Source organism: Apiospora aurea (genome assembly GCF_038362705.1).
Source record: "Apiospora aurea strain CBS 24483 chromosome Unknown utg000001l_segment0_segment0, whole genome shotgun sequence".
NCBI classification, from domain to species: domain Eukaryota; kingdom Fungi; phylum Ascomycota; class Sordariomycetes; order Amphisphaeriales; family Apiosporaceae; genus Apiospora; species Apiospora aurea.
The window spans coordinates 6890308-6901378 of NW_027117388.1; the positions used below are offsets into that span (position 1 = coordinate 6890308).

Consider the following 11071-nt stretch of genomic DNA (forward strand, 5'->3'; position numbering starts at 1 on the left):
TTAAACATGCCCCCCCTTCAACCCATACCGATACCCCATCCGCCCCGCGACGCCCACCAGACTCCCCAGACTCACGGCGCCCAAGACGCCGACCCAGGACGGCCCCGGTCTTACGACGCGCGCCGCCACGGCGGCGGCCCCCGCGGCCATGCCGCCGTACGCCCAGTCGTCCGTCTCGAGCTGGTGGCGGTGCTCCAGCAGGCGCCAGCTCCGGTCCTGCCACTCGATCTCGCCGCGGCCCCACATGCGGCCGGCGAGGCCGAGGGAGACGAGGGCGCGGGCGAGGGTGCAGAGGGTGGTTGTGCCGGTGGCGCGGAGGAGGCGGGGTTGGAGACCTGCTGGGGATGGGTTGGGGACGGGGGAAGAGGTGGAGGAGGTGGAGGGAAGGATGAGCGGCAGGGGAGGACCTGCCGGACGCCGTAGAGGCCGGTTGCCGGGGACGGCGCCGGTGGGTGAGGGCGCGGGTGAGGACGTGGGTGGTTAGGATGGTGTGGGAGAGGGGTTGGTCTTCGGCGTAGGGGGTGTGGGGGAAGTAGCGGGACATTTTGTTGTGAGGAGGTCACCCCCCCTTTTTTTCCCTCCCCATACTCTTTCTTGGGAATTCTCTCTTCGGGTCGATTGATAGGGGGGCCAGAAAGAAAGGCGATCGATGCGTGTAAGTGGGTGGATCGGACTGGTGACAGCTACGGGCAGGACGCCAATCAATGGATTGCTGGCGGTTGACTATGCCTTGTGCAAGCTGGTATAATGATCGTGCATTATCGTCTTTTGCTCAGATAACGTAGGAGATAAGGGTATAGGCCTGGATATGTCAGATCTGCCGTCGATGCAGTGATTACTCACGATGGAATCTGACGGCAGGCCAAGAGCCCCGTTGACTTCTTATATATCTGCTGGCAACACGCGAGCGGCGCAATGGTTGTCCACGTCTTGCTGGGCTGGAGAATGCGAGTGCGAGCTGAGGGGCGCGCCGGCGCCTCAGTAGCGCATCGGGCCCGGGACAATAAGTAACACGCTTATTGAATCCCGCTTTTTGTGGTTATTCGGTTCATTTTGCAGCAGAAACTCGCATGTCTTTGTTATGTCATATTGGTGTGTTTCCAGATACTAACCAGGGTATGCTTGGCCGCGAGAGTGAATGAACGAATAACTGCCAGGTAACGTCTCTTTGAAGGCAATGAACGTGTTGGAAATGGATAAGAAAGCGATTACCGATAGCTCTCTAGGCCGGCCCTGTGAGCTCACCCTTGCCCAGCTTACTTATAGGTGCTCAAGTGCTGCCACTGTTAGTGCTGACGCCTGACCCACGGGTTGGGCAGCTTGACTTAAGTACATCTTAGCCCGCAAGGGGCTGTTTCCTCGGAACAGCAACGAACCTCCTGTTTCAACCTCGAGCAGCATCTTGAGACAGGACTATATACCGATACTGGATAGACATCTCCCCAAAGAGACCCTCATACCGGGAGGGGACTTGCTGGCTGGTCTGTATGCAGCATTGGATGAGAAATGAACCCTGCTGTGCGTGTGAGGTAGGTTCTTTCGGCTACCCATCCTTGAGTGTGGTTTCCTCTCAACGTTGTCTAGGTCGTCCGCCCATATGGCTTCTATTAGCCACGAGATGGACAGCGCAGCTCGTTGGGTCATCTCGGGTTAGGAAGAATGTTGGATTCAGAGGGGATTGGTGAAGATACGGCAGAGGACCCATGCGGTAAACCTACAAGCCGCTCGTGGATAGGTCGTATCGACTCGGCAAATATGTCCGGCGTCCCAGAGGCCCTCACTGATGGCGTTCAACTGGAGGAAAGAAAAGCTTTGTGCTGGCGCTGACCCCTATCTGAGCTGATGTAAACCCGAGCTGCGGTGAGGCAAGGCCTGGGCAAATAAACCCAGTTTTCACTCACTCCAGCACTGGCAACCTGAATTTGCACCTTCGACATAAGTCGGGGCCGACACAATCCGTAGAAGGGGTCAGCAGGAATGCAAGACATCATCGAAAAAACGCCAAGAGAGAGGGAAAGAGAAATACCAATGTTTCTCATGGCCGCCGGTAAGCCAAGGAAGCCCAAGCGCATACAGGCTCTGCTCTATTGAGAGCGGGAGAGCAATCCAGACCGCAGGCCAGCATCACAGCCGCCACACATGGTGAAGCTAGCAGGAGCCTGGCTGGCCAAGGTTCGAGGCGCGGTCATTATCCCAATTCCCACCAAAGGGCTCCAGAAGAAGTCGCAGTAAACCGCCTCTCTTGTTAAACAATAACATGACCCCGGCTTCCTGGTGTGTTGCGCGTCCGTTCTTCTCGCAAGATTTCCCGTCGTCTTTCGCGGTTCCTTGGCATGGGCGGCCGCAAGATACAATCCGGCCAGAAGCCAACTACCGCCCGCAGCGCAAAACGCGACCAATCGAGATTTTTGTCATCCGTCCTGGGAGGAAGGGAGGTGTAGTATTATAGACTTGACAAGGGTCTCATTGATATTCATTCAATGTTTGCTTGCCTTTTCCAGGGTCATTTAAGCGTGATCGGCAGTCCATATGCCTGCATAATGGTGACTGGCATGCTTGGTGGAAGGAAGGGGGGGACAGTGAGTGAGCTGTCAGCGCGGATTTCGGCTCCCTGCAACGTTGGAAATTGCCAGCACAAGATCTTTCAATGTTGGCTGGGCCTTTTACACGTGGGGGAAGCGATCCAGGCACCCGTCGGGTCTCATTGGCGGGAGTTTCTTCCCTTCTTCTATCTTTGGATTGGATGGTGGTAATAATACCCTGAGCTTCAACTTCTTTTCGTAAGAATATTATGTTGCATCGGCCAGACAAAGTAGGTACACAATCCTTCGCGGCTACGAGTTGCTTACAGGACCACGGCCAATCACTTGATTGCCGAAACATGCAGAGCGATCAAGGCTGCCACATACACATGTCGACCTAGCCGCCAGGGAGGCTTTGAGGCGTGCCATTACGAGATAGCCGGCGAAAGCATCTTCTTCGTGTCTAGAATGCCCCGGTCTTATCCATATATAATTACTCTGGGCGTTGAATATCTCGTGCAACTCCCACCGGACCGCAACGGCGAAGAACTCAAAATGCACATCATCAGCCAAGAGGCGCATTCTGTAATCAATCCTTGAAATCAGTTTCTTGAGCATGTTAGTAGGCAGGCGCCGTAAATCATCATGGCCCGGGGTCCATTCAACTCACCCACCGTTTTGGATGCGCCGAGGCCGCCACCAATTTCCCCCATATCCCACAACAGAAAGAATCTCTGTTGATCGCGGGATGCTGGACACTCCCTCTAGAGAGACATCCAACAATACATATGCAGGTTCAACACCGCCCATATTGCCCATGGGAGTTCAAGTCAGGGAGGGCAAGGACTTGACGTAGCTTCCCGCCTCCAGAAACTACCTCTCTTTTCCATAATTGCTTTTGCCATTCGTCGTCCTCGAGGTCGTCGACGGCAGTCTCCTGTCACTCATTAATCTATATACTATAATTGGGGTATCCTATCCCGTCACATTCGTTGCGCAATGCGCGTCCAGTCGGTCATTTCGGCTTCTTTCCTCGCTTCGGCGTCTACCACTCTGGCCAAGTGTATACCATCAGTTCGCCTCTCGCCGAACATCCCGGCCTCTGTATACGGCAACAGTGAGCCTTCTGCCATAAGCTCCTCACAAGATGCATTCCTGAGCCCTGCCTCGAACGCGTTAGCTTCGGTCACTGCCAGTTCCGGTTCCCCTGTATTCAGCCCCTTTTCCAACTCTTCATATAGCGCGAGCATCTCCAGCTCCGCATCTATTACTTCGCCAACTGCCTCGTATACGATTTCGAGCGCCGCTAGCGGCTCGTCAACCACAAGCTCTGCGTCAGTCGCACCCTCGGTTTGCGCCTACTGGCTAGGTATGTGATGCAGTCTCTAGTAAAAGGGTGAAACTGAACTCACATGTCTACAGAGGATCTGAAAGCCCAGGGAATCGCACCTTTCAACGCGGACCCGGCAGACTACAAGGTCTTCCGCAATGTGATGGACTACGGCGCCAAGGGCGACGGTGTGACCGACGACACCGCCGCCATCAACCGTGCCATCAGCGACGGGAACAGGTGTGCCCCCGGAAAATGTGCTTCGACAACTACCAGCCCCGCCCTGGTGTACTTTCCCAACGGCACCTACATCGTCTCTGACTCCATAGTCAACTACTACTACACCCAGATTGTCGGGAACCCCAACTGCATGCCCGTAATCAAGGGAAGCTCCGAGTTCAAGGCCAGATGGGTCATCGATGGAAACCAGTACGGGTCGGATGGTAAGTTGGGTTGGGGCGCCACCGACGTCTTCTGGACCCAGGTTCGCAACATTATCATCGACACCACCGAGGTCCGGTCGTCGTTGCAGGTGGCCGGTATCCACTGGACCGTCTCGCAGGCTACCTTGCTGCAGAACATCATCTTCAAGCTGTCGCAGGCTGTTGGTACGCAGCACCAAGGTGTGTTCATTGCGGAGGGATCTGGTGGGTTCATGAGCGATCTCTCCTTCTCCGGAGGCGCTCAGGGTATGGCCATCGGCAACCAGCAGTTCACCATGCGTAACCTGACCTTCAATAACGTCGTCACCGCCATCGACCAGGCGTGGAACTGGGGTTGGACGTACTATGGGCTCAAGATCAACAACTGCAAAGTTGGACTGAACCTCACCTCCGTCACTGACAAGGGCGAGCCCAACGTGGCATCAGTCGTTCTCTTCGATAGCGAGTTTTCAAACACGGATAAGGCTGTAATCACAGCTCGCACCACTCCGAGCAAGTCAGCCGGCGGCGCTCTCATCCTCGAGAACGTGTCTCTCAACAACGTCCGCGTAGCCATCAAGGGTCCCTCCGGTGCCACGCTTCTCGAGGGAACATCCGGAGCTAAGACCATCTCAGCTTGGGGCCAAGGAGGTCAGTATGTCCCTAAGGGCACGCGTAATGTGGTCCAGGGGGATATCACGCCGAACAGTCGACCAGGCAGCCTAACGACTGGGTCTGATTTCTACCAGCGCTCCATGCCCAAGTATGAGAACTTGCCCATCTCGCAGTTTGTCGTCGCTCGTGCTGAGGGTGCCACTGGCGATGGCCACACCGACGACACCGAGGCTCTGCAGGCTGCCATCCTCAAAGCAGCGAAGGGTGGCAAGGCCTTGCTGATCAACGCCGGTTATTACAAGGTAACCAAGACCTTGTACGTTCCCCCCGGGTTCCAAGATCATCGGAGAGGCTCTGCCCGTCATCATGTCGTCCGGAAGCTTCTTCAACAACATGCATGATCCAAAGCCTGTCGTGCAAGTTGGTGCTGCGGGAGGTGAGGTGGGCAGGGTCGAGTGGTCCGACATGTTCGTCAGCACTCAGGGCGCGCAGGCCGGTGCCGTTCTCATTGAGTGGAACATCCTGTCCAAGCCCAGTGAGCCCTCGGGCATGTGGAATGTCCATGTGCGTGTGGGAGGCTTCGCCGGGTCGCAACTCCAAGTCGCACAGTGCATCAAGACACCCGAAGTCCTCGCCACCGCCGTAAAGGAGGAGTGTGTCGGTGCGTTCATGTCAGTGCATGTGACCCCGTTCGCCTCGGGTCTGTACATGGAGAACTGTTGGATTTGGATTGCGGACCATGACGTCGATGATGCCAACAAAACCCAGATCACCGTGTATGCCGGAAGGGGCATGCTGATTGAGAGTGTCCTGGGTGGCGTTTGGGTCGTCGGCTCTGGGGTTGAGCATCATGCACTCTATGAGTACAATCTCGTGAACACCAAAGACGTCTTCATGGGCCAGATCCAGACCGAGACGGCGTATTACCAGCCTAACCCAGATGCCTTACTGCCATTCTCACGAGAGCCCAAATACAGCGACCCCGTGTTCAAGCAGGGCGAAGATGGATGGGGTCTTCGCGTTGTCGACAGCAAAGACATCTTGGTCTACGGCGCCGGAAGTAAGTTGATTTCTCTCCTGCAGTAACCTTATAGGGTGTATCAGGCATCCTCGTCGTCGCAGCTGCAAACTTGATACTGACAAGAGTGCCCTGCAGTGTACTCCTTCTTCAACAACAACAACGTTCACTGCTCCGACCAAGGCAACAGCACCAAGTGCCAGTCGCGCATCTTCAGCATCGAGTCAAGCGAAGTGTCCGTGTACAATCTCAACACGGTTGGGACGACGTACATGATCACTCAGGACGGCACCGACGTTGCCGCTTGGGCGGACAACCAGGCCGGCTTCATCTCAAACGTGGCGCTATTCCGGAGCTGAGCTAGAGCGACCAAGGAGGCAGGCGGCCATAGGATGACACCGCTTTGACTTTGAGATGCGACGAAAGGGGTGTACCTAAGGTTATTTGGAAAAGAAGATAAGGACAAAAAGAAAATTTGTAATGATAATGAGACAAGATGTTGCCGTTACTGCCGTACGGCCCCGAGCCACGATCCATAGTAGCGAGCCGGCGTGTAGCCTCGGCTGTATGTTAGTCAGTCAATGCAGTGTCCCGGGTCAGCTTGTGAGGATCGTGAGGATCCTGTTCGATACCTTGTTCGCATCCGTTTCCTAAAGGAGCAAGATCTTACATAAATCAGGTGTTTGGCGATGCGAAACCGTCAACCTGCCTTGTTCCTGGTGCCGATCACCCACAAAACGCATCCAGCATGAGTACGCGATAGGTTCGATACCTTGGCGGGAACCGGAGGCTCATCGTCTGGGGTGGAGCATGCGGGCACATTTGCCGGGTTGGCAGGTGGCAGTGTAAAGTTGTAGCAAAAGGCAGGTCCAAGGCAGGCCTCCCAAACCAGGTTGGACCAAACACAGATCTGCCGTCAGTGCTTTGTGACGGTGAAGGGGGCCAGGGTTCAGGTAGGTAGCGGGAGATCACGAAGGTATGGAAGATCGGCAAGAACAAATCCTCCGATTGCTTCATCGCGTTACCCCTTGAGCCGTGGTGAAGCTCGATGAATGTGTCGGGTGGAAGCTGCTGCAGAGCCAGCAAACCAGGAGTGACGCTGGAAGCTTCGGAGCTTCCTCCCTCACAGTTGTCATACAATTGTGGCTGCGCGCAGGGGCTCCATCCTCGGCCGCTACTGTTCCACTACCGCAAGCACCCCCACGAAATAGAAGCTTGAGCCTCCATCCTTTGTAGGGCCGGCAGGCACAGGCACTGCAGGGGAAGCTCCACCCCAGGAACCCCTCTAAAACTTGAACCAACTGGGTGCCACCATCACTCTTGACACCAACAGCAATCGGGCCCACCTGAGACCTGAGACTCTGCAGATGTTTGTGATCTCTGCCAAGACGGTAATGCGTTCCGTTTCCACTGCAGAACATTGTCTCCCTTCCCAGACTGGGGGCGGGGGCATCTTTTCCTTTGATGCGATTCGTTCATCAGCCTGTCAAAGTCGACTGCGACAGTAACAGTAACTCCAGCCCTTGAACTGGGACCGGGAGTTTGCTGCCAACCCGCTGTTTCCTCCAGCTCGGACTTGCGATTCGCTCACTGCATCTGCCATGGCCCCGTTTGAGACTGCCTGTTTTGATTCCGCGCTGGGCGTCCACTTCCCCATCAATACAGCATCATCACACCTTTAAGCTTACTTGCTTAGGCGACCTAGCCGCCAGGTAGGCCGTATCCTGACGGTATCGCGGTGTGGTGCATCGCCCACCGGTGGAGTGGCGGGCATGGACGCAAGCAAGAAACTCCAAACATCATCCCTTGCCATGCGCCGGAAACAACACTAGATGGGCCTCCTTCCATCCCATCGGTTGAGACCATGGCCCGGAGGTCAGCTCGTCCGGTGAAGGGGTGGTCACAAAATAGTGGCATTCTGGTAGGTTGCGTGTAAATATCAGACGAAGAGGTTGACACTGGACAGTTCTTGTATAAAAGGACCAGATTCCTCTCGAGAGTAAGGGTTCTAGCTCCTCCTCATCACCATCATCCAACATCATCACCATCAAAGCAGTGTCTTTCGATCTTCTTCTTCTTCCTCCTCTCTTCTTCTATTCACCTCAAGCCCCGGTGGCATTCCAAGCTTATATATACCCTTTTCCACTTTTTATTCCCCTTTACCTTTTTTTCAGTCCACCCCAGTCACACACACACCAACCATCAAGATGCGTTACTCTCTCGTCCTCGCTGCTGCCGGCCTCGTCGCCTCCGTCTCTGGCCACGGTCTGGTCACCAAGGTGGTCGGTGCCAACGGAGTGGAGATGCCCGGTCTCACAGTCGCTGATGGCACTCCCCGAGACTGCTCCAGCAACGGCTGCGGCTCCCAGGCCGACACTGCCATCATCCGTGACCGCGAGATCCAGTCCGGCAAGGCCGGTCCCCTGGGCCGCACCCAAGGAAACGGCAAGGTCGAGGCTGCCACCATGATCGCCAGCTTCATGGGTGGCGGTGCCGCCCCCACCAACAACGGCACCGGTGTCGGTGTCGAGGACAACATCCCCGCCAACGTTGGCCAGAAGAGCACCAAGAACACCCGCGGCGTCAACAGCGCCAAGTTCCGCCGCCAAGGCTTCTTGAGCGGCCTCCTGGGCGGTGGTAACAACGGCGCCGCCAAGGCCAAGGGTACTCAGACCAAGACCGCAGCTGAGACGAACGTCAAGGCGACCGCTGGCCAGGGTGCCTCGGAGGGTCTGCCCACTGCCGACGAGAACGGCGAGGTCACTCTTCAGTACCGCCAGATCAACCAGGACGGCGCTGGTCCTCTCGAGGCCATGATCGACGGCACCTCGGGCGGTACCGATATGGCCGCCTTCAAGAAGGCTGAGGTGACTCAGGACGTTCCCGGCTTCGTCGCCGGTCTCTCCACCGCCACCATGACCGACTTCGACGTCAAGGTCGCCATGCCCCAGGGCATGACCTGCGACGCCAGCGTTGGCGGTGCTGACAACGTCTGCGTCGTCCGCGTCCGCAACAACACCCCCGCCGGTCCCTTCGGTGGCTCCGCCGCTTTCACCCAGACCAACGCGGCCCGCAAGCGAGCTATTGCCTACCGCATCAAGAAGCGAGCTGAGGAGGCCCGCCAGAGCCTCGAATAAGCGGCCCAGCTACTTGTGCGCTATTGGTTCGAATTTTCCTTTGGTCATTGGACTATAGACGGGGTTATGAATGGTATACCTATGGTAGGACAGGAGCGGGCATTGGGCGCTGGGAGTACTTATTATTTCTTATTACACTTCACTCCGACGACGGTGGGGGGGGTGCAGCAGGAAAGAGGAGCATTGGATTTTTGGCGACAGATCAATTTTTCTTGTATGTACACTGCTTTGATGGATGATTGATGGTATGTGCATGGAAAGACGGATCAACACATGGCCCCTCCTCTGGTTACCAGCAGGCGACGACTTGGTCGCCTGGGATGGAATAGGAGGGGTTCGAGACATTCCTTTTTGATCGCTGTAGATACAGCAATACTATACCTGCCGACGAATACCTTCCGTTTCGATGATCCTTGATGGTTGTGATACACTCTGCTGGATTAGGCTCTAGTCATACTAGATCACCCTAAGTCACCAGCCTTTGCCATTCAGTCGTGTCACTCGATCCTCGTCCTATTAGCATGGTCTTGATCAGCATTTCATCCCGTCAATCAAGGTTATGGAGTCGTTATGCTAAGCAGGTAAGCTTATATAAACGTTCAAGTGACAGGAACGAAGCGTCTGCCAAAGTGTGACAGGCGAAGTTAAAATTTGGATGACATGGCCGGAGGTTTGCTGCCCCATCATCGGGACGGACCCTTCCTACGGTCCAAACATTGGGCCAAAGCGGGTTCCCGAGAGTGAAAACGATAACGGAATTGTCATCAAATCAATATCGAAAAGACAAATTTAAGATCAACTACCACACCAGGGACGTCTTCATCATAAGCCACTCCTGATCAAATGAATAAATCCGCATCTGAGCATAGGCAGAGGCGCCACCTTGTACAACCTCCTTTCCTACGTTTTTACTTTGGTAGGACAGTGGGACAGGCCAGGTCATCGACGCAACATGCCCTAAAACACGAGCGACATCCCCCTGTCGGACCTAGGGTAGATAAATACAGCTTCAAGTCAAGTTGCTTGCCCATGTTCCATACACATGGTCCTTGCACATTCTCCTTCACTTGTGGCCGCTCTCCAGTCTTCAGCCATGCTCTCTCTCGCGCAAATGATTTCCATCGCGGGCCTTGTTGCCGCCGCCGGCGCCGGCGACGAAATTGACAAAGTCACTGTCGATGTCACCATCTGCTCCGATTACAACCTTGGAGGCAACTGTATGAACCAGACAATCATCACCCAACAGCAATGTCGTAGGTTTCCAAGCTCTCCATTTCTGGCAAGAAGAGGTCCACAGCTGATCAGGACATCCATCGAACCCAAGTGGGCTTCGCCGGGACGTCATGGGACAATAACATGCGGTCCGTTGAGATTCCTGACCGCTTCCATTGTCGGTTCTGGGAGTGAGTAGTGCCCCAATCTCTTAGTTCATTGGATCCGTGATAAATGGAAGCTAACCCAGCCCCTTTTCTTTCTCCCTTAAACCGATAGCTCCAACATTTGTGACGGTGATAGTACAGACGATCTCTACGGGCCTGGCAGTTCCAATCTTCTTGGTGAGATGGGAAACCTGGCGACATCGCTCCGGTGTTACCAGGATGTGTGATGCCAAGTTTGGGCAGTTACAGGGGCAATCATAGACGTGCTCCCGTTGTGGTGTTTGCTACATCCCCTGGCATGGACAGGGTGCATGTGCGTGACCGTGGAGGGGTGATAAATAGGCCGGGCTCATCAGATAAGTAGCTTCGAAAGTATATTACCATGCGGCCCGAAACCGCCAGCTAAAATATCAAGTACGACTGCGGCATCCATACTGAGCGCAAGTAGCATACAAGTCCAGGACGGCCAAGCCCACCCATCTTTTCCTTCCTAAGCCCACTTCCGAAGCCGAAATACTCACACTCTATAGAACAACACCCAAGAGGGCGGCTCTTCTGGCACCACATGATAAGCCCTACTTTGAATCACTGGGACACTTCAGCTTGATATGGTACCCAACTTTGACGGCCACTCCGTTAGGCCTTGAC

The 11071-nt window shown here is 55.2% G+C and overlaps 3 protein-coding genes across 3 annotated transcripts; all 3 read left to right on the forward strand.

The window, feature by feature from the left end:
• Window positions 1-6: 6 nt before the first annotated feature.
• PG986_002106 (uncharacterized protein) lies at window positions 7-423 on the forward strand (the record flags this gene model as incomplete). Its single annotated transcript, XM_066838328.1, has 1 exon — window positions 7-423. One exon carries the CDS (start codon window positions 7-9, stop codon window positions 421-423), a length of 417 nt encoding a protein of 138 aa, XP_066707221.1.
• Window positions 424-3934: 3511 nt separating this feature from the next.
• On the forward strand, window positions 3935-6266 carry PG986_002107 (uncharacterized protein; the record flags this gene model as incomplete). Its single annotated transcript, XM_066838329.1, has 3 exons — window positions 3935-5191; window positions 5229-5949; window positions 6046-6266. The coding sequence occupies 3 exons, from the start codon at window positions 3935-3937 to the stop codon at window positions 6264-6266; spliced, it is 2199 nt and encodes a 732-aa protein (XP_066707222.1).
• Window positions 6267-8114: 1848 nt separating this feature from the next.
• On the forward strand, window positions 8115-9044 carry PG986_002108 (cell surface protein; the record flags this gene model as incomplete). The annotated part of the gene is made up of 1 exon (XM_066838330.1): window positions 8115-9044. One exon carries the CDS (start codon window positions 8115-8117, stop codon window positions 9042-9044), a length of 930 nt encoding a protein of 309 aa, XP_066707223.1.
• Window positions 9045-11071: the final 2027 nt, after the last annotated feature.